Source organism: Athene cunicularia (genome assembly GCF_003259725.1).
Source record: "Athene cunicularia isolate RWA chromosome 22 unlocalized genomic scaffold, athCun1 chr22_part1, whole genome shotgun sequence".
In the NCBI taxonomy this organism is placed as follows: Eukaryota; Metazoa; Chordata; class Aves; order Strigiformes; family Strigidae; genus Athene; species Athene cunicularia.
The window spans coordinates 4,634,561-4,656,963 of record NW_020799128.1 but is presented as its reverse complement, the minus strand read 5'-3'; the positions used below and the strand labels follow the sequence as shown (position 1 = coordinate 4,656,963).

The window sequence follows — 22,403 nt, the reverse complement described above, 5'->3', positions numbered from 1 at the left end:
GTGGGGGGAAAGGGCAGGTGCTGTGAAAAGAGCCGAAGGCGAAGCGAGCGGGGGGCGAGGCAGCCCTCGGGGGGACCTGCGGGTGCTCCCGGGCCGCTGCCAGGGGCTGCCGGGGGCCTGTGGCCGCCTCGAGCAGGGCAGCAGCCGAAGGGCCGAGCTGCGTCCAGGGGGGATTTACTGCCCGTTAAACTCGGCTTTGGCTGGTCCTTGCAGGCTGGGGTCCCTGCAGGGCTGGCGCGGGGGGGCCCTGCCTGTAACTGGGCTCTCGGAGCGTTCCTCGAGGCTCTGCCGCTCCAGAGAGGCTTTATTAGGTAACGTGAATCATGCTGCATAATATTCACATTGTCAGCATAATAACTGTGTTCACCTGTTGTGATGCATTACATCCTCGCGTAGTAACAATGGCATATAAAACCTAACAGGCAATATTGAGCCTAACAAATCCTATACCTGTATCAGAAGTTACTGCTTAGAGAAAAGACATTAAATCCTGTTCTGGATGAGCCTGTTTAGCCCCTGCTGCTGTAAAGGGGGGACAGGCAGCTCCATTCATTTGCACATATGTTAGAGGCAGAATAGACTTGGGATCTGTTATCAGAGCATGAAGGGCTAAGCTAATACTGAGCAGCTTTTGATTTACTTTGATTTTTGCAATGAGAGTTTATACTGTGAGCGCTGCAAACTGCATGTAAATGAGGGTGATACTACCTGCCTCTGTCGTGGTTGCTGGATTGAGGTTTAATGAAATTCTTTGGTTGCCGTGCGTCAATCTGTTGTATTTAAGCGAGATTTCTTCCCCCTGCTTTATTTTGCCTTTGATGCAATTTTGCAACGCTTCTTGTTACTCCTAAAAGGGTCTTTTGGTGTCTTTGAAAGTTTCTTAATGCAGCTTTTCTCTAGACAGGATAAATGAAGATTAAACCTAGGCAGATAGCATGAGAAAACAAGCAGATGTCTTTGCAGGATCAGAGAGCAAGGACACCAGCAGAGGAGCTCTGAGATTTGTGTCTTTTGTCTGGTAGATCATGAACACCCGAATAAACCTTTTTCTGGAGCTGGGAGCACGTCGGTCTCTCCAGGCTGGGAGCTTCTGGTGTCGGCTCAGCTGCTTGTTTTCATAAAATGTGCAGGGATCTTCATAGTGCTGAGACTGCAACACTGGGTGTTCGGTGTGGCCGCCTCCAGCTCAGCAGCTCTGGTTCAGCGAGCAGAAAGCCTCGATCCCTGAGCCCAGGGAACAGGCACCCTCGGCTCAGGACGGGGTCGGGGGTCAGGGACATCCCCAGCCCCGAGGCAGAGCCCCCGTCCCGCGGCACAGCCCACCCGTCACAGGCCTTTCCCCACCTGGCTGGTTTTCTGCTAATGACATCTCATAACTTGATCATTTCCATGTTGTTTTTCTTCCCAATCAGTGGAACAAAATCAATAAAAACTGTATTATCAGTCTTCATTATGCCCAGGTTTGTTATGATTGTGAATTAATAGACTTTTATCTTGGCATTAGTCAGAAGGCATTGGCCTCTAATTTCCCTTTGAATTGCACTGGGGCTCTTTGTTTTTAAATACACTGTCTGTGAAGATACTCTGGTGTTTTCTGGCTCTGCCTGGGTTCAGCCTTTTATAAGCCTGAACTTTCCTGATGCACACCTTGGTTATCAGTTCAGAGCTGGACACCTGCAGTTGCTCGTGTAACAAGGAGGGTGTGGACAGAGCAGTGAAGTGTTCTGTGAACCAGGTCACTCAGCGAGCTGGTTTTGTGAGCACAAGTGTCCTTGGCAGGAGCTGTGGGGAATGCACAAATATTTAAACAGCTGCTTGAGAACAGCACAGCCCAGTAAATCACCCGCGAAATTTCCTTCCATGTCTAAATTGAGAAATACAGCAGAACACCCTTTTAGCTTAAAAACACCTTCCTCCAGGTTGTAATATGTTTGTGTTTTATGGAAAACTCTTTATCAGCTCTTTTGTGCGGTATCACAACTGGCTAAGCGTGTTTTGAGCCATGAGTGATCTGTGCTATTGCTGGTTGTGCGTGTGGTGTTTCTAGATGTGGAAGCAGTGGAGAACACAACTACAGCTGTGGCTCACCGTGGGCTGCGGAGCCGCGCAGGAGCCTGCGCCAAGGGCCAGGGGAGCTCCCCGGCTCCCAGCAGTGCCCGGGGGCTGCTGTGGGTGCAGAACGCTGGTTTGTGTAACTCCGGGGACTCTGAACTGCAGATGGTGGGGGTGTGGTGGGGACCGTCCGTCTTTCACGTTTGCTCCTGTATGAAGTTGGTTTCATTCCCTCGTGGTGACAGGAACAGCTCGGCTCGAGGCAGGGACCCTCACCAAGCTTGTCCTGTTCTGCCTGCCTTCTGTAACTGATTCTGCTTGTTGCCTCTCCTCTCTGTTGTGAACAGATGAAATCGTCTGACATCGACCAGGAATTATTCACTGAGAGTTACTGCAAAGTGTGCAGCGCGCAGCTGATATCCGAGTCCCAGCGCGTGGCCCATTACGAGGTAGGATGCTCTCTGGCACCTCAGCTCTCTCGGTCTGTAACTCCCCGTCGCTCCTGTTTCTCAGGGTGACATCAGCTGCTGCGGCCCCAGTAAGTAGCTACGCCAGCCTTTAAGTTCCTCTCCGAAAACTCAGGATTCAAAAGACCATTTCTCACTGGCGGTGTCTTATTCTGTAAATTATGTCACTGCAATGTTGTCTGCTGAATGTCTGGTTTTTTTCTTCCGTCTGAATTTGCAAAGTCAGGCTGCAATTTGAACGTGACTGAAAGCTAGTTTTCAAAGAAGCATAGTTAGCAAGGAGATCAATTAAGAGTTCAGCAAAATGAAATAAAGTTTTTCTATTAAATGTGCTGCACTGTGCTTTGCTGAATCACTGATTGTGCAGATAATAGTAATTGTGAATGTATTTAAGCACTTAAGAGGTAGGCAAGCAATAAACAATTAGAAAGGATATATTATTAGAGCTGTGTTAAAACAGCAATTAACAGCACTGCATATCTTCAAAACAAACTTAAGAAAATTCCTATTAAACAAGGGACGAAATTAGTGAGGGATATGCTGCTGTGAAATCCTTCAGGAAAGGAAACTCTGTCCCTGTCTGTGTCTCCCTGGGGCCTGGGAAACGGCACCGAGCAGCTCCGCAGCAGTGTGGTGTAAATCCTCGTCACGGTGAGGGGCTGCCCTGGCGCTAACCTGGAAGGAGAACAGGAATCTTCTCCTTGGTGTTCAGATGAGGAGGAGGGTGCAGGATCGCTCTGTGTGAGGGTCGTGTGCTGGCGTAGAGCGCAGTCGGTCACCCAGCACATGGCGTTAACCATGGGGGGAGCAGAGGACTGTCCTCCCCTGGTGACGCCAGCCTGTGCGGAGGGAGGATGGGTGGCACGGTCCAGTCTCTCCCGGGGGACTCCAGGAGAAGAAGGGATGCTTGTGGGGAGCCTGGGGGTGAGGGACGTTTGCTTAGCAGCGTCTTGCACCTGCTTTTGAGTGCACTGAGGCTGTCAGTGTCTGCAGTGTTTCATCAAAACCAGAATCTGTGCTGAGAGGCCTGGAAGGTGAAGTTTCCCAAACTTGCCCTGATTCGAGTGTTTAGCAGTAGATGTGCAGGGGAGACATTTGTCTCGGTGTGACCAGTGGAGATGTACAAGAGGCTTAATCAACGTACGGCATCGAGGATGCTGTGCTGCGTTAGCGGACGATAACGCATGTTTACTTGAAATGCACTTTATGTGTCTGTCTTGGAGAATTTCTTAAGACAACTCCTGCAGACGCTCCCCTGAGTGCCCTCGGCGAGCGCCGCGGTGGAGTCCAAGGCTGCAGGTGTAGGGACACCCGGAGCCCGCTGGCGGGCCGTGCAGGTGCCAGGTCCTGTCTACAGGAGGCAGAAGCCTTGCCGCAGGAACAGGGGTAGCGAGTAGTGAGCAGCAGGGTGCTCAGCTAATCTCTTCTCTTCTGCGCCTGGAGCTGGAGGTATGAGCTGAATCATTAATTCATAGCAGATGTTTTTGAAATGTGGAAAACAACACGGCTTTCTGTTGTATGTTTCTCCTGCGAGGTGCCATGCTCGTTTGTCATCCCCTGTGAAATCCCAGCAGATGCTGTAGATGTTTGGCACAGTGATGTCGTTGCTGAACCTCGCTTGCCGGGTTGTGGATTGCACAGCGGAGGGATGGGGAGGGCAGGGGGACGGGCCTGGCCCTGCCCGGGGGTCTCTGGTGGCCCGGGGGCTGCAGGTGGCCCCTGTCCCCTCAGCGGCCTCTGCTCTCGGCACTTCAGAGCATCTGTTCTGGTAAGGCACATCCCCCCTGTGCCCCACCGACCCAGCGAGGGGCTGGAAGTCTGCCCCGGGCTCTGCGGGGAGGGTGGTGCTGGGGGCAGCCCTGCCCACGGGATGGTTTCAGTGGTTCCCGGGGCCGCCGATGCCCGAAGCCGTCGGGCTGCCGGCAGCTCGACGCAGCATCGAGCCCCACGGGGCAGGTCCCTGCGCCCGTGTGCTCTGACTGCAAATTCAAATGGAAAATCGCTCTGCAGCGCTGGCTCCATCCCGAGGGGAGCTGGACCGGGCTTCGAGAGGCCTGAGCAAATGGCAGCAAGTCACTTGTTAAGTGAATTTGGCCTCTCTTTCTAGCCAGACGTCGGACAAGCAGTACGTGATTTCCCCATATACATTAACCATGGAGAATTATTGGAGAATAATTTCTGCAAGTAATTCTTGCTCTGATGCTGTTTCATAAGGAGCTTGGTCTGAGCATCTGGCCCCTGGACAGAGAGGGCTGCTCTTCCTGCCAGGCGCCTGGTCGTAAGGTGTTGCTTCTCCCTGATCGAGTCTGTGGGCAGAATAATCACTTTTATACCATCAGGATTTGCAGCATGACCATTCTTGTACAAAACCGTGGTGTTGAGTGTACCTGAGCTCCATCCTGCCTGAGACTGCCAGCCCTTGCTGCAAGCCAGTTAGCAGGAATGTAGAATTCACTGTTTCTTCCTATCAAAAAGTAGCTGGTCACAATTTTCTCACCTTTTTGTTTCTTCCCTTCTTTCTTTTACAAAGCACTCTATGCTCAAAAGGGATTTTTTTCATAGGGAAAATATTAACTTCAGAAGACTAAATTTTCTGCAAATAAATTTTCATTTAATCTTCTGCAGTTGCTTTGTTTTGATTAAAAAAAATACTGTCACTATCAAAGCACACAGTAAAAGCACAATGTAAATGAACTTTTTGCACAGAGCAAAGCTTTTTGTTTGGAATTGACTTGAACTTCATGGAGAAAAGTGAAGCACTGCAGAGTAGAAATTCCGTACCGGTGTGGTGTGTGAAGCTGAACCCAAACAGTTCAGCATTTCCACCCGGCTCGGTGCGCCCGGTGGTGTGGGGAGCAGCTGGACCCCCTGTGCTCCAGGGCCTGCGTTTCCCTTGGTTTTCTGAGGGAGGACCCACTGATGGGGAACACCCGGGGCCGCCCCTCGGTGTTGGTGCAGCCCTGGGGCTCGGGGCTGGGGCTCTGCCCGCACAGGGGGTGCGGAGCCTGGAGCTGGGGAGGTACCTGCCCAAGGCCCTGCGGGAAACCATCGGTCGGGCGCTGGCGACGCCTGTTCCTCCGTGGCGTGGTTTGTTTTGGGCAGCAGCACCCTGGCCCTTAGAGCCCGAGCCTGGAGAGAAAGGGGAATTATCTGCTGCCTCTCTAGTGCAGCCGGGTAGGATCTGCAGCCTTTGTGCCAGGCACTGAAATCTTGGCTCCTTTGTGCATGCAAAATAAGACATTTCTCTGTAAGAAAATAGAGGGAAACAGCGTATGAAAGGGGGATGTTTTTATCTTGCCAAACAGGAATAGTCGCTTCCAATTGCTGTCTCATCTCCATCTCCAAATCATCAACCAATAGGTACCTCCTTTTCTTCTGCGCTACTTTGCCAGGAATAAAAAATAATTTGATGTCAGTCGTGCAATATTAAGCGGTATTATTTCCAGGGGCAAGTGTAGTGGAAAAATGACAAAAGAATCAGAGTGTTTGCAGCATATTTTTGCTTCCAACTTGACATACAACAAAATACTGCCCTTATTTCATGTGCTTTGTGCAACTGTGTCTCTGGCTTTGTCTGACGTGTGTGCTGAGCCTTTGTGCCCCTTCCCAGCCAGGGCTGCTCCCTGATCCAGCACTCGCTGTAGGGCAGAGCTGATCCGCGTTCCTGGCCTGGGGATACTGACTCGTAATGAAGTTGCAGGTGCCCAAATGAGAAAATGCCTTAACAAGCTCTGTGCATAGTGTGATGCTGAGTACCACGAGAGGTTGCTGTAAAGATTTCAGTGAGCTTCCGCACAGCGGTAAGAAAGAGATGAGGTAGATCTTGCTGGTTATTGTCAATGCCCGAAAGATCGTGCGTTTGAATATTTTAATTCTTAAAGCAAATGAATATCTTAATTTGTCCCCTGAAGTATCAGAAAACTCCCTTCCCATTTCTGCTGCAGGAATAAAGCTTCTAAATATGGATGCCTGATAACATCCCTGCTAGGTAATAGCTCGCTGTGCTGCCGTGATGTGCCAAGCGTTCCTCATGTGCAGCGGCTCTCCATTCCCCCGCGGGAGAACAAAGGAGAAACGGGATCACAAAAAAGGACAGAGGGATGCAGCACGCTCCGGGCGATCTCTGCCTGCGCCAGGAGGTGGTAGCCAGACGCAGGGGGCTGTATGCTGGAGGAAGGGGGTTTCAAGCTTTCTTTCTCGCTTGCCCGCTGTCAGGTGCGGGGGGCCGGTGGGCAGAGCCCTCCCAGGGCGGATGCTTGATCTGCACGAGGTTGGGACCAGCCTCCTCTGGACGCCCTTTAACTGGCGCCGTGTGTGTGGAGCAGGGGGTGCCCGGGCTGTGCCATGGCAGGTCCTGCTCGGCCACCCCCTCCTGCTGCCAGGGGGTGGGCTGGCAGTGACGGGCACGTCTGCCAGCACCCTCCTCCCGGGGCACCTTCTGCGCCGGGCGCGGGGAGCGTCTGGCAGCCGTCGACCTTTCTGCTCTGCTTTGATGGCACAGACTGTGTGTGTCTTTCAAGCACAACTTTGAAATGAAGGGATTGATTTTTTTTTTTGTTTTTTTTGTTTTTAAATGACATCTGTGGGTGGGAGAACCAGAAGGCAGCTCCCCAGCGTCTGCACCTTCGCGCAGAGCCCTGCTCGAGGAGACGGGGGAGCCTGTCAGGGCTGGGATTCGAGCGCGCCACTCGTGCTACGGCAGCTCTACCTTGCACCGGCCTCCTGTGACTTGTCTCAGCAGAGCGTCACTCTTCACATGCCGTTCGCCCCTCAGAGGTATTGCAAAGGAATAACTGCGGTTGCTGCCCTGTGGCCTGAAGCTCTCGCACTTGTGTGGCCACTTCACCATCCGCTTTATGCGCTCAGCCACGGCACAAGAGGAGCCGGGGGTCGGGGGGCACCAGTGGCTGTGGAAGCGGCCGGTGCCCCAGGGTTTGTTAAACAGGAAGAGAAGAAAATCAAAATGTACTGTACTTGCTGCAGTGCAATTGAAAGTCTGTGCCCCGGAGGTGAGTATTTCTGCATCTCACCTTCCTCTGAAGGGGGAAGCCTCTTTGCTGCTGGGTAATCTATAGATCACCCGTAATTTAACAATTCCTTCCAGCTCTGCCTTCGAGAGAGGCTGGATCAATCACGATGGTGAGCTGTTCTGTGAATGTAAAAAGCTAAGCTTTCTTAGTTAGCTCTGAGTCCTCATCTCTATATAGAAGTGTTCACAGCCATTAGGAAGATGTTACCATTTGTTTTCAAGTTTCTCCTTGAAAATCCTGCAGGAAAATTACCAAATAGCAGAGTTGCTCTCAGATTCCACCCTGAGCTGCATATTCATCACCACATTTGTTCCTTAAGCTGCTATAACACTTTCCTCCTTTGTAATCTTTATTGCTTCAGGTGTTCTGATGTTACTTTGCTTTTTCGTTTAAAAAGAAGAAAAGCGCCAGGTCTGTAGGAAGCAAAGCCCAGGAAGATGTCCTGTGACTGTTGGTTCACCTTGTGAGATGAAGGAACGATGCTCAAATGCTTGTGGTGGAGCCTGAGCGGCAGCGGGAGGACAGAGGCAAAGTTTATTAAAATTAAAATGCAGATGAAACGGGGGAGAACAAATAAAGTGCTGTGCCCTTTGGCTTGTCTCCGGCACCCAGCGCTCTTTGGAATTTCTCACCCTGTCCCTGTGGCAAAGTGGTCGAGCGGTATCGACAGCCTCATCAATACTCCTTGTCTGCACTGGGCTGGAGTGGTGCTGGGGTTAATCTGCTTCCAGTTGGGCTGTCCTTCTCTGGGAAACTGCATACAGTGACGGCTAGTCTGAAGGAATAATAAACATTGTTTACTATCGGCACATTAGCGCAGTAAGGATCAAGATGTGTGTGCTCAGAAAGGCAATCCTGTGTCTGAAATATTAATGCACTGGAAGAGCACGTACTCTATTTAACAAAATAAATGCTGCACTAGAACACAAGGAGCTGGAATATTCTGTCTGGTGCCAGCTCCCCGCGCAGTGCTGTGGGCATTTCCAGGATGGGGAGCGGTGAGGATGCGCTGCAGCTGGGAGTAGAGACCCCGCAGGGCTCCCGTGTGTCTGCTGGTGCTGCCGGGTGTGATCGGAGGGAGCGCAGCGTTGGCTAGCTTGCTCACTCTTGTACGTTCTGCCACTGCTGCTGCTCACCTGCCGAGTTCTGGCTTGCTTTGGTGAGAATAACCCGTAAATACTTCAGAGGAGGAAGGGGAAGGGGATGTCCTACCTGTTGTTCCTATGCCCTTCCCCACAACTGCTGAGAACCTACTCAGAATAACCTACTGTTATTCCGCAGATTGTGCTGGTGTTTGGTGTTAGAGCCTTGGCTTGAGGACAAAAATCAGGCCAAAGAAAGCTCTTCTGTGGTTTGGTTGCAAAGATGACGAGGGTGCTGTTCTGGTCTTTGTGTGTGTGCACGTAGACCTTCTGCAGATTGCCTCGGTACCCAGTTCATGTCGTGCTGACAGCAGCAATTAAAATACGTTGAGGTAAACGTGGCCACATCGTGTAGGAACGAGGTACGTGGATGTTGGTGTTTTATGGTGAGGTGCTTGTGCTCGTGCTGCCCCTTCCCTTGCTGCACACATTAAGCACAGGCTCACCAGGGCAGCGTTAGCTGCTGGATTGCAGTGTGCTTCAGAAAACCGATGTAGATTAAATGGTGCTTTACAAGGCTCCGTGTTACTACTCTGTTGTCAACATTAATGGCTAAACATTATTTTTAATGCACTCCCAGTGTCAAAATCTATTGCTAAATAGCAGGAACAGCAGAGCAGATAAAGCCCTATCGTACAGCTCCTTCCAAGGTGCCTCTGTGCAGAGCCCCATTTCTGGCTAAAAATAGCTGAAGTTCAAAGGTACTTTCAGAGCAGTAGTGAAACGCACCGGGATGAGACGCTGGGGTCAGCAGTAACGGGGAGGTGCAAAGGATGTCACACGAGCCTACGTGGAATAAAGGCGATGCAATGCTGACCTTGGCCCGAGATGGGCCCGTGCTGGCCAAGCCGTCCCCAGGAGGAGTCCCTGTGGCTCTCGCTTTCCTGCGGCAGCCCCTTGCTCCCAATGCGGGGGGGGGCACCTGTTTGTTACAGGTATTTGCCCTTGCTCGTCTCTAATATTTTAAACTCTCAGCCCGTGTTTGGATCCGGGTTCCAGGTGTTTGAAAGCAGAGTCGGTAGCTGTCAGGGTGTGTTGTGACAGGGCCCGCCCCCGCGCCGGGGTGCGCGGGCTCTCAGAAGTGACTGGCACTGACGTGCTTTCACAGGGATTTGTTTCAGACTCGGGAGCGACGGCGGCGCTGCCGGTGCGTGCGGCTCCGTGGAGCCGGTGCTGGGCGACTCCTGTGCGGAGGAGACGTTGCGTTTGTGTTAACTCTTCTGCTTCCCACTCCATACCAAGGTGGTCGTTCTGTGCCAGCAGTGAAGTTCATCCACACCTCGAGTGTCAGGACCCGGCGGCAGTGGCCTGAGCTGAGAAACCATAGCTGCAGCTGCTTGACATCAGTTGGCTGCAGGCAAACAGTAAGGGTTTCGCTTGATGTGCGAAGCACGTTTGGGAGGTTCCTGACCCCTCACTCGAACTCCTGTATCCCCTTTCCCTTGGCACATTCACAGGGAGGTGCATTGCCTTGAAAAAAATCCCTAAACACCAGTGAAGTAAATTCATGGTTGCATTAGTCTCGGTGTAAGCTCCTCCTGCAGACGAAATGTGAGGATGTGGAGCTGGAAGGGACTTTCTGTGCATTTGGGGAGGACCAGAAGCCTCTGGGCGATGCTGGGCGCTGGGAGGCAGGTCCGTGGGGTACAGGGAGCCTGTGAGCCAGGGCTGAGCCCCGCTGCTGATCCAGCAACAGCCTGTGAAGAGAACTGTCCTCCTCTGCGCAGGGCACGCAGCTGTAGGCCCAGAGGTGCTTTGGCTGCCGTTGGAATGAATGCAGGAAGCCGCAAAGTCAGAGATCGCGGAGCTGAAGCGGTGACTCCCCAGGCGGAGGGTTTGTGCGTGGCTGCTCTGGAGCTCCGCGTGACGGGGGGCTGTGGGAGGGCCGGGCTGTGGGTACCTGCGGTGCCCACCCCTGGGTACACCCCTGCCATCCCCCCGGTTTGTCGGTGTGATGGGGACTGACTGCACCAGGGGCAAAAGCCAAACGTGGTGTTTTCTTTTCCCTTGAACAAGCGCAGCCGAGAACCTTCCCTCAAGGGCCGCCTGGTCCGGGTGCCTGAGCCCTCTCCACCCTTCGCAAGCTCCGGTGTCGCGTGCGGCAGGAGGGAGGCAGATGGCAAAGGGGGTTCTGAGCCATCCCCGAGGAAACGCCTCGTGTGGGGCCACGGCAGCTCAGAGCTCGTGCTGCAGAGGAGGATCTAGGGGCTGGGATTTTTCTCTTACGAAGGTGATTGAAGGAACAACAGCGTTGGTTATAATTAAAGTTGCCAGGCTTGGACTGGACGCTTTGACCCCATGCGGGGGCAGAGCAGCAGATGCCACAGCCCTGTGTCCCCTGCGAGTTGCTGCCTTTGGGCACAGCAGGTCGCTGCTGTTTGTTTTACTTGGAGCTTCTGAAGTCTTGGTTTTGCATTTTTAAAATTGCAGCGATCCAGATTTGGGAGGAGCTCCTGGGGCCTGTGGAACACTCCCAGGCTGTTGGTGACACTGGTGAGGGGACCCGCGCTCGGAGCCGGCTTGGCGAGCAGGAGAAATGATCACAGATTTAGAGAAAATGAAGTGAGCTAGTGGGTGCTTGGCTGAACGGATCATCAGTAATTGCCTTTCTGTGTAAGCAAACTGAAGTTCAAACCAGTCGTATGTCTACCTGTTGCTTTGAAGAACCCCAGTTTCATGGGGGTGAAAATTCAGCTGTGTGCAATTGGGAATTACGGACACGTATCTGTGTGCCCAGAAAGTCACAAGCATGAGTAGACGCTTTTTAAAAAATTAACTCACGGAGGAAAAAGGGGAAGTGGATAGAAATGACCATAAATTATAAATAAGGCTTTACAAAAATTAGAAAGGGAGAAAAAGGACATTGGCACCCAGCAGCGTCTGGAATAACAGACGGGAGTTTGTCTCTGTGGCGAACAACGGGGATCTCAACAATAGTGTTTGCTGGTCGTGTGGGTAGAAGAGGCAAAAAAGGGAAGGCGTTTGCTGAAAATACTTCTGTCCTCTATTTAAAAAAAAAGCAGAGGATGTTGTTATATCACAGAATGAGGAATAAATTGGTTCTGTTCCAGTAGAAATTTGAAAGTTTGTTAGGCAGCGATTATGAAATCTAAAGTGTTGGGTTTTGAGTCAGCAGGTCCAGTAATTTGCAACCAAGTGCTTGAAAAGAGTTGGCCACGCGCTCTGCGTCATCGCGGCTGATCCTCCACGGGACTTGGAAAGTGGAGGAAGTTTCTAGGAGAGAGGTGAGCACGGAGCCAGGCACGGCACCGGCGGGGGGAGCGGAGCCCCCTGGCAGAGCGGCCTCTGCAAAGGGACAGGAGTATGTAGCTCAGAGGACGGTGTAATTGCTGTTCTGCATGAGGCTTAGAGAGCTGGGCCCAGCCAAAATAACTTTATCTCTTTTGATGAGATTACAGGTAGGGCCAATACAGATAATAAAGTTGGTGGAATCATATGACTGCATGTTTCATGGCAGTTTAATTAAGAAACTGCCAGCATACAAGAAAAAATCAACACGGTACAAACTAAAAGGATTAAAATCCAACCAGGGTTCAGGCTTCTGAAAATGAATTTAATGCAAATTAAGAGAAGCTGCAGCCCCTGTGGCTGCCATTACAGGTGCCTCCTTTGCCTCCCCCTGTGTGTCTCCGGGGCGGTGGGTCCCCGGGGCGGTGGGTCTCTGGTCTTTGGCTGGAGAACAGGGCAGGGAGGAGGGGGAGCAGGAGAGGAAGGGCAGACTGAACCAAAACACGATGCTGCCAGCAGAGGAGTGAACAAGCAGATGACAAAGGGAGCTGTGGGGAATAGAGAAATTCGATCGGATGCAAGCGCAGCGTGAGGAAAGCAGCAGAAACGGTTGATTTGAACCTGGCAAGGTGGTTGGGGGTACGGGAAGAAGTCCCTCGCAAGATGGTGCAGTGCTTTGGACTGTCAGGTCAGCTTAAATCAGTGGTGCAAAGTGGGAGCAGAGCGCGGGGCCAGCGCAGGCTGACGGGAGGGCTCCCCGCAGCCCCCCGGCACCTGCAGCCCCCTCAGAGTGCCTGTGCAGCCCAGCAAAGCCCGGCTTAAAGCCTCTGCTGGGGACTTCTGGCCTTGTAAAGGGAGATGTGACTCAGTCCTCGCCAGGGACACCGCTGCTGTTGGTAAATTTACAGAGAAGCTGTTAAGTTAATGCAGCGGTGACAAACCCCCGGCAAGCCAGGGCGAGCAGGGCCGCTGCATCTGAAACCAGCTCGTCCGTGGCTCCCGGGGTCCTGGCAGCTGCTGCTGTTCCCACAGAGATGTCATTGTCTGCTCTCGCCGCGCTGCTGCTCGCTCTGGGCAGAAGTGTGCTGCAAAACTTGATTTATGCAAAACCAAATTGCATTTCATAGCACAATTTAGCTCTGCGTTGCCCTTTTAGGGTTGGATTGCTGGGACTCTGCTGCCTCTGCCACAATGCTCTGTATCAAAATAGATCTGATATAGATAGAAATGATTTTATTTCCTTTTATTGATGAGCCTTCTCACAATAGCACGTGAGCTTGCAATGCAGAAGTCTGCAGTTGCTATGTGAAAACAGGCTCTTTAAGCTTCCCCCCCACTCCCTGCATAGAGAGGGTTGTTTTTGAAGCATATAGTATTAAGTTAGACTTCTTGCCTTCTAAAAGAGCTGTTTCCAGACACCAGAGACGGAGAATTTAAGTGAAAATGCCTTTGGCCTAACACTTTGTAAAGCTACAAAAGAAATATTCCGAGGCACAGGAATACTCTCTTAGTGCACCCTAGGATGAACTGTGGCAGCTGTTGATGGGAGGCAGGTACCTCCGAAGGCAGCGTTCTTGCTCCAGACCCTGGGTTTACAGCTCTTGTCCAGGTTTTGTCTTTCCGAAGGCTCGTCCCTGTGGTCAGACAGATCAGAATGGGAGCTGATGTGCCCTGATGGCACTCCCCGCCCGTTTCCTGGCTCCTCTGCGTGTTCTTGGGCCCCTGTTCCCCGCGGGGCTGCCGTGGCGGGGCTGTGGTGGCTGCCCACGATGCTCCGGCCACGCTCGCTGCCATGTCCCCGCTCTGCTCGGCCTCCTCCTGTGTCCTCCACAGCTCCGCGGGCACGTGGCCCCCCCAAGAGGGTGGGGGGCCTGGGGTGGGGGGGCTGTGCCACCCCCCGGCATCTGCCCTTCCTGCTCCTCGGAGCTGCAGATCGCAAGTTGCCTCGTGGAGGGGAAGAGATAACCCGTGGGGCTGCTTGCGAGCAGCACGCTAAGAATAATCACTTCGCTCCTGCCGCGGTGTTAGGATGATAAATACACATGTAAATGTAGAAAATACCAGAGATAGAATGGGTGACAAATGGGCTGCGCTACCTCCGCTCCCCGAGAGGGAATGAGATGCTCACTACCTACTTGCAAAGGCCAGGGATGATTTTAAGCTCTGCTTTTATAACCATAGGATAATAAGGCTGCATAAGGAGCTGTGTAGTTTTAAATTATGCCAAACATAAGTTATTTCTTTACCTTAGCATTCATAAATCCAAACAAATGCATAAATAAAGGTGAGAGGTGTTCTACAGAATGCTGAAGCTTTTCTGCCTTTTAGTGTTGACATCTGGACATCATTTATGGCACAGCTGAGTGCCATGGACAGAACACTAAAAATTATTACTGTTAAAATTTTGCCTTTTCAGCTTACAAAAAAAACTGACAAAAATCCCGCAATCTTTTTAACGTCTACATTCAGCAGGCTGTGGCTGCGTGTAGACATCGTGAAGGGCTGGGTTCAGTCACCCGAGGGAAGAGCCTCGTGACTCTGGGAGGGTGCTGTGAGGCAGGCTGGCTGCTCCGAGGGCTGACAGTGTTCACTGAGAGAAAGAATTCAGCTGAAAATCTCTGGCCGCGTCACCTTGACGGCGCATTTGACTCCCCCCTGTAGCGTGCGCTGCGAGGGACCATGGTGCCCCGTGCCGAGGGGGTGGCCGTCACCTGCCACCCCTCCTGGTGTGCAAACCTGCACCGGGAGAAACCTGCCCAGCACCCCTCCGGGCAGAAAGTAGGAGCTGCCCCACCCCGAGACCGGCTTCGCGCACCCGGCCGCGTTTCACACAGTTATTCTGTCGTTTCTTTATTAGGCCGAGGCTGCCTGGGCTGCTGATCGCCGATGGCTGAAGCTCTCAGGGTCCCTGTGCTTAGCTCTGACTACAACAGGTCACGTTTCCTAAATGCACGCGGAAAGAGGGGTTAGGGAAAGATATTTGACATTATTTATCTTGACTGATTTGCTCCAATAAAAAAATTTTTTGCATTGTCACATTTATGCACATAAACATAGCTCTCTGCAAATTCAGCTCTGAGTTGACACGGCAGGAAAAAGAACGTTCCAGAACATTGTGTTGGGTTCGTGTGTGTGTGTCGGGGCTCAAACCACGACAAACACGCTAATGATGATTTAATCGTCTAAAATTGCAAATCTGTGATCTGAAATTTTCACATTATGGTGCCGTTGCTCTGTGAGGCAATCAGAAATGGAGATTCAGAGAAAGCGTTTGCGTGATGATAGCGGCCGTGCTGTCTGGGCTCTGGGTGCGGGCAGGCAGTGGTTCCAGCCTTTCCCCCCCTCACCTCTGCTGGAAGACAGGACCTGGCTGTGGGTTCCCGTCTCGAAGGTTTCTGTCTGTGCTCCTGCTGCAGGAGGTTTTAAATCTTTACATTTTGCACATCACAAGGATTGCTTCGTCTGTGGCTGCTGGCGTGACCGGGACATCTCTCCTTATCCTCATGTGCTGGTGAGCCCTGGTCATGGCGAAGGCGGTGTGAAACCTCCCGGGAAGAGCCTCCTCCAGGCGTCCTTCAGCTCCTCCCCATCCCTCTGCAAAACCACAGATCTCCTGGAAACTTCCCTGGGGTACAGACAGCGTTTGGGAGGCGCGTGCCCGCTCAGAGCCGTCCCTGGGAGCGCGACGGGCTCGGCGGGGCCGCTCGCGGGGTTCGCTCTGAACACGCGGTTTGGGGCCGGTGCCCGCCCGGTGCTGGAGGTGCCGATGTCCGTCCCCCCCGTGGGGCTCGGGGCGACGCCGGGCAGGGCTCGGGGAGCGGAATCGCCTCACGCGGTGCCGGGCTCCTGCGGCCGGTTTCTGCAGCAGCACAGGCCGCCTCGAGACGGGGCTTCCCCCACCGGTGCCGCTTAACCCGGAGCACAAACCCTCCGGTTTCCTGGTCGTCTGGGAGGTTTTACTGTTCAACCCCCCTTAGAAGTACTTGGGAGAGGAGAAGGGGCTCAGGCCCAGGACCCACACAGTCCTGTCCCTCTGCGTGTACGTTAAATGTCATCGTGCAAAATTATCTGCTGATTTACCTGTAGGAGAAATGTCTTTCAAACCTGTAGCAGGCTCATTTCCTAGAAAGTGAGGTTTTATACCCCTTACCTCTTTTATTCTCCTGGAAGCGTAGGAGCTGTGTATGGGTTTGTGTGTGTGTGTCTGATCCCTCATGGTGCCATGCTGTCTCTGCCTGAAGCTAAATAACCCTGATCTTTTCCATCTCTCCGCTATGGAAATGTTCTAATAACAAATGTTGCTCTTCTCTCGCTGCCTTTATTCCCTCTGCAGCTTCAAGGGGCTGCAGGCAGCAGGACGCGGCGGAGGGCGGTGAGGGTGGGCCATTGCTCCTGCTAATGGCAGGTGTCATAATCGTTCCACACGTCATTTCAGCTCGGTGGGGAGCTCTCTGAAACCTCCAGGAAATTCAAATGTTCCTCACCCAGGTCTTTCCCCATTTTCTCCTCCCATACTGGATATGTGTATCAAGGGGATGTGAAATCTTATTGCAGATTGGTTTTGTATGTGCAGTAATAGAGTCTCGAGCTTTTTGTAACTTTTTCTTCCTTTTTCTTTTTCTTTTTTTTTTTTTCAGAGTCGGAAACATGCCAGCAAAGTTCGCCTCTATTATATGCTTCACCCCATAGATGGAGGCTGTCCAGCTAAAAAGCTCCGGTCAGAAAACGTGGGTATAACTTAAGTCCCTGTTCATTCAGCTGCTTTGTGAATCATTGACTCTGTGCTACAACATTTTTTCTGTTTCAGCCGCAGATGATCAGGTACCCAGAGGTAATGTTTAGATTAGCTGAAATACTAAGTAACTGGAGATAATTGTCAATAAACTGTACAAGAAATACGATGTGCATCAGCAGCAGTAATTGCATTCTTAGTTATTTGAATGTGAAAAGAATACGCTGATAGCGAATATCCAGCATTTACCCAGATTAAGTGCAATGGTTTGTTTCTGGCGGGTGAGCTCCTTTGTGAGGTGAGGCAGGACAGGGGCTGCCGGGGCTCCTGCCTACGGGCGGTCGGGTCATGGCGAGGGCGGCTCTGCAGCGGCGGTGGGGCTGGTATGAGTACAGCCGGCACAGCAGGGCACGAGTGGGGCTGTTGTACCTACACCCGGCACAGCAGGGCACGAATGGGGCTGTTGTACCTACACCCGGCACAGCAGGGCACGAGTGGGGCTGTTGTACCTACACCCGGCACAGCAGGGCACGAGTGGGGCTGTTGTACCTACACCCGGCACAGACCTACACCCGGCACAGCAGGGCACGAGTGGGGCTGTTGTACCTACACCCGTTGTGGCGGTGCCCTGAGAACCCCCAGGGTGAGCGGAGAGGTCGCGGGAGAGCTGCGTCACCTCCGGGGCCTCTTCTGACCCATTTTTGACTGGGAGTTGATGAAAGTGGAGTGCTGGGTCTGGAAGATTTGTGGTCAGCCTGCAGTTTTAAAAAACGGCAGTTGAATTCCTCAGTTACGTTCAAATAAATGAACGTGTGGAAATTGGGCCAGCTCACAGCCATTTGTCAGGCAATAAAAGGAGACTAAATTTATAAGGGACTGATTCACAGTGAATTATTCATTCAGCTCGCTCCCATATTCTGGGGCTGGTGCGAGAGCTGTTGATGAGGTTCCCACCAGATAGCATCCAAACTATTCCATAGCTATGGGAGTGTGACTGTGGCATAGTGCTATCAATATTTAGTGAAATATCTTCTAATTAAAGGGAGAAGCATGCAAGTTTTACCAAAGGAATCTGAAAGCTCCTTCACACAGCAATTAAAATTTCAGTGGGACTTTTATGTAGTAATTGCAGATGCAGTCTCCCCCTTCACAGAACCTCACAGTGTTCTGGTTCGGTTGTTGATTACAGAGTGTGAAAGGTGCGGTGGACGTGCACAGCTGGACTTGGAACGAGGGCCTCTGCTGAGCCTTGTTACACATAACAGGAACCACGTGGCTGCATGCGCACCTTAGCACGGGGATGTGGTGGACAGAAAACCAAACAGACCTCAAACCATTCAGAGCTGAACTCCTTCCCATTTCTTCTGTGAAAGGCAAAGCGGGAAGTCGTGTAATCCCGTGTTTGCTGGTCCTCGATTCTGCCAAGGGCAGCCCTTAGTCAGAGCTGAATTAACAAGTCCTTGTGGACTGGGTGAGTGATAGGCTTGGCAAGACCTAAATACTAAAATTATTTATAAAAATATAGCAGGGAAGATCTGCCAATGTTTACGGCTCAATGTAGGCCTGTTGCTGCTCAGGTATTATCCAAGCCTTCGCATTTAAAGAGAACAGTAGTATTTTGGACATGTAATGAGTATGAGACCATCACTGCCCCCAGACCTGGCCTCGTTCAGGTGCCCAGCACAGCACCTCAGCAGCGGAGACCACGAACGCTGGAAACAGCCCCCGAGAACCGACTCAATTTCTGCGGGGAAGCACCTGCACTGTGCTTTTTTAAATCAGAGTGCACTGTTCTACCACTGCGGTTTGTGTCCTTGTGCCCACAAAACTAAACACCTTGTCCCCTCCCTCGTGGCAGGAGGAAGGAGAAGCTGCTGCAGCTGTGGACACTTGGGGCGAGCATCTGCCTCCCGACCCTTCCGCGAGGGCAGGGCTGGAGTTTGCTGCCGCTCGAGGACTATAAAAATACTCTGCATTCCCAAAACGCCCCTTACCCTTTCCTACGTTACAGATTTATACAATTACACAATTAGTCTTGCACTGCTTGTACCATTAGTCTTGCACTGGATAACGGCTCTGTTCTTGGGCTGTTCATTATGGTTTTAATTTGATTATGGGGGAGGGGAAAACCCTCACGTCTTTGGTGCACTGAGCAATTGTTGACCTTTCATTTTAAATTTCCGCTTAACATTTCAGCCGAAAGTAATCTGAGAAGGTTGCAGCCTGTGTCAGGGTCCCGCTGAAATTAGGAGTCATATCCTCAAGTCTCAGGACCGGTGAACCAGTTTTAATCAGCCTTTTCTCATTACCTTTAAAAAATAGCCCCCTTTTTATGATCAGGGCAGACTTGATGAAAATTTCTGATGTGCCATGAAACACCTTTTTTGGGGGATGGGAGAAGAGCCTTCAAATTCTTTCTAGGCCTATTTCTACTAAAGATAGTAAATTGCTTTAACGAGCATCATCTTCTTAAAAAGGAGAAGGGTCATAATAGCGAGAATAAATTGCTTGAGGGAAGATAGTGGGGTATTAGACTTTGTTGCTGAGGGCAGCGCAGGCCCTGCGCGGCGGCACTGGAGAGGGTTAAGCCGAGAGCTGGGCACAAGTGGTGCCTGGGGCTGCCTTGGGAGGCTTCAGTTCTCAATCAGCAAGGAAATCGCAGTTTTTACAGCTTCTGGTGGAAAATTTACTGCAGGCTGTAACTTAAATCTTCAGCGATTACCCTGAAACTAAGATGAAATGTCTGGGTTTAGGGCCAGCGTTCTTACTGTTGTTTTGTACCGATCGGAGGTTTTCAACCAAAAGGTCAGGTATTGGTTTCCCGAGAAGAAATTCCTGATGGAAGATGTGAATTTGTTCTCTGACGCTCGCCCTGCGCCTCGTCCCCCCCTGCCCTGGCTCCCCCCGCACGGTTTTAAATACCCACGGGGTCCCTGCCCGGAACCACCCCTGTCCCCGCCGAGCTGCCGCGGGTCTGTCCCTGCCCGAGCGGGGCTGTGGGATGCGTGTGGACCTCGCCGAGCTCACCCCTTACCCGACTTAGGTCTGGCTTTTCTCTGAGAACGTACAGGTCCTGAGATGCTCCGAGGCTTCACGAGCGTTTCAGATGTAGGGAGCTGCAAACTGGTTCTTTGCTTATGCCACAAGAAAAACAGTCTCCAAATTGGAAGTGGTCTAAATTTCACACATAGTGTTAGAAAAAATAGCTCTTTTAGCAGCAACACCTTCTTCATGTGCAGAAAATTAACTCAAGTTTAAAAGATACTTTGCAGTGCCTTGAGTGCTGTGGTTTATATCGCTGTATTTCAAGGGTTTGTATAATCTTTTCTTCTTAGTAAAACCTAGGAAATTAAGACAGCAGATTTGTATCTGTGGAATAAAATCCCTCACTTTTCCTGCTTAAGGAACATCCAGCAAAGGACTGCAACTGCCTGGTCCTGTGTGAGGCTTATGCCTTTTAGCAGCTTGTTAACAGGCATCTGAATAATTGAAGTTAATTCTGTTGGATGTATGAGACTTGCTTTGAAGTTTATAATATTACAAAAAGAAGCCCCATAAATGAGGCTGGCGCGGCACAGCTCTGGAGCGGGGGGAGGATGAGCACTGGGAAGCGGATGCTTTATCTCCCAGCCCACGCTGTGTTTGTGCTTCAGTTTATGCGAGGCCGTTGGCCCCTGCCAGCGCTGCCTCCACGAGGGTCAGCGGGAAGGGATTGTCTGGAGAAGGTCGCAGAAACAAATGGTAGAAACATCCCTTGCACACTGTCTGGCTTCATGCAGCATGGGGTTAGAGAGTTGCCTGTGTGGGTTTTATGGAAACTAAACAGAGATGTTTGTGCCTGGTCACTGCTGCTGCTCGGAGCGAGCTGGGCGCGGGACCCGGGCGGCAGGGGGACGGAGGAGGGTGCTGGTGGGTGCGGGGTGCCCTGGGCCGCTGCCGCTCTGCCCCGCACCCGTGTTATTCACCAGCTGATTTCACCAAACCCCATCAACGCGGCATCATTCAACGGGTGACAAAGGACACCCGGATCGGGTTCCCCCAGCCCATCTGGTTACAGGTAAAACAGCTGCTGACAAATGAGAAGGTATAATTACCCTTCAGGCTGGATCCAGCCCCGCGCCCGAGCGGCTGGTGCAGGGGGCGGCGGAGGAGGGAGGGGAGGCAGGTTCTGCCGAGGGGCCCTGCAGCCTCGGTGAACGCTCAGCAGTGCTTGAGCCCAAACGCCTCCTGCACCCGGCGAACACAGAGCGGCGACGAGCGTGCGGAAACGGCTGGTGGCCAGGGAGCCAAGGGCTGTGTGTCCTGTGCAGGGGCTGCAACTCCCGGGTGACCGGGAAATCAGGGTTACCTCTCTCCCTCTCCGGCTGGCGGGTGCCGGGCTGGCGGCCAAATCCCCACCGGGCTTCGAGGTGGTCGCCCAGAGCCTCGGGTGCACTCGGAGCAGCTGCGCGGCGAGCGGTGGATCTGCGTGAATGGGACCTTCGGCTCTAAATCGGGTGTCTGAGGGGTGTTTGATGGGGTTTAAATTGGTTTAGTTTTTTTTTTTTTTTAACCAGTCTGTCTGTGAAAGTAGGTTGGAGAGGAAAAAATGTCACTGAAGAGCAGAACAGGTAGAGGAAGAGACCCGGGTGTGTAAACACCGAAGTGTAGCAGCTTTCAGACGAGCTCTGTTGGAGGCTCTTTGTATGTTACCACCACGGATGATCAATGGAGTCTGGGACTTTTTCACTCTGCTCTTAACTTTCAAGTGATTTCCCTTTGAAGACATAAAATATCTTGAGAGAAACCTATTTAAAAGAAGTGCAAATTACACTCAGAGCAGTGCTTACCACCTCTCGAGATTTCTCCCTAAGGTTTAAGTTGATTTATAGTTAACAGCAACAAAAAAGGGATGAAACTCAGTCCTTTTCCTAATTGTGCTTATTTTGGGGGAGAAAATGACCTTAAACAGTGGGTCTGGTGTTGACTGTGGCTGGGTTGCTCTCCGGGTGTTGCAGAGCCCCTCTCCTGCCCCGTTGCTGGGGGGCCGGGGGTGTCGGCGGGTGCCCCAGTGTCACGGTGGGGCCGGGGGGCCGGGGAGGACGGGGGGTGTCCGCCTGAAGCCCGAGGTGGGCGGGTGCTGGGTGCTGGTGCTGGAGCCGTTTCGCTGTTGACGTGGGGATGTTGAAGAGCAGGAGTGTGACATCTGCAGACGGGAACTGGCTCTCGGGCCCCGGCCCGCTGAGCCTGGGCAGTGCCGCGGTGTCGGGCTGTGCCATGTGTCAGGAAGCTCCAGGCGGCGCCGGGGTCTTTGACGGGGATGAAGTGCAGAACACATTTACAGCTGCTTGTCAAGTTGTTGTGAAATGAAGATGGCAGCTTCTAATTTTCTGTTTTGACTGTATACCAGCAATTGGAACACGCTTTAAAAAAAAGAAAAAAACCAACCCAGCACGACTGTCTCCAGATGGTTCATCGCTGGAGGGAGTTTTGCTGTGGCACAGGGACCAGGTCTGACCATCTTGTCCAGGGAAGGGACCAGGATGGTAACTGCCTGCACACAGCGGGTCACTTCCCGCCTTTGGAAGGTCTTGCTCTGCACAGAGGAGTATTTTCGAAAGAGATCATTTATAAATTGTGCTCAGTGGCCAGCAGAACATACTGAGATCTTTGGAAAATATATATGGCCCTAAATGTGATTCCCGTTTCCTTTTGGAATGGATTAAATAATTAATTGTGACTGATGACGTGC

At 52.1% G+C, this 22,403-nt stretch overlaps 1 protein-coding gene across 3 annotated transcripts in view; it reads left to right on the top strand.

The window, feature by feature from the left end:
- ZMAT4 (zinc finger matrin-type 4) overlaps positions 1–22,403 on the top strand; it is a 77,819-nt gene that overhangs the window by 28,434 nt on the left and 26,982 nt on the right. For 2 of the 3 annotated variants that reach the window (XM_026863040.1, XM_026863041.1), the window contains 2 exons: positions 2,400–2,501; positions 16,578–16,667. In XM_026863040.1, the coding sequence (XP_026718841.1) occupies positions 2,400–2,501; positions 16,578–16,667 (192 nt within the window). The other variant, XM_026863042.1, reaches the window with a different exon arrangement.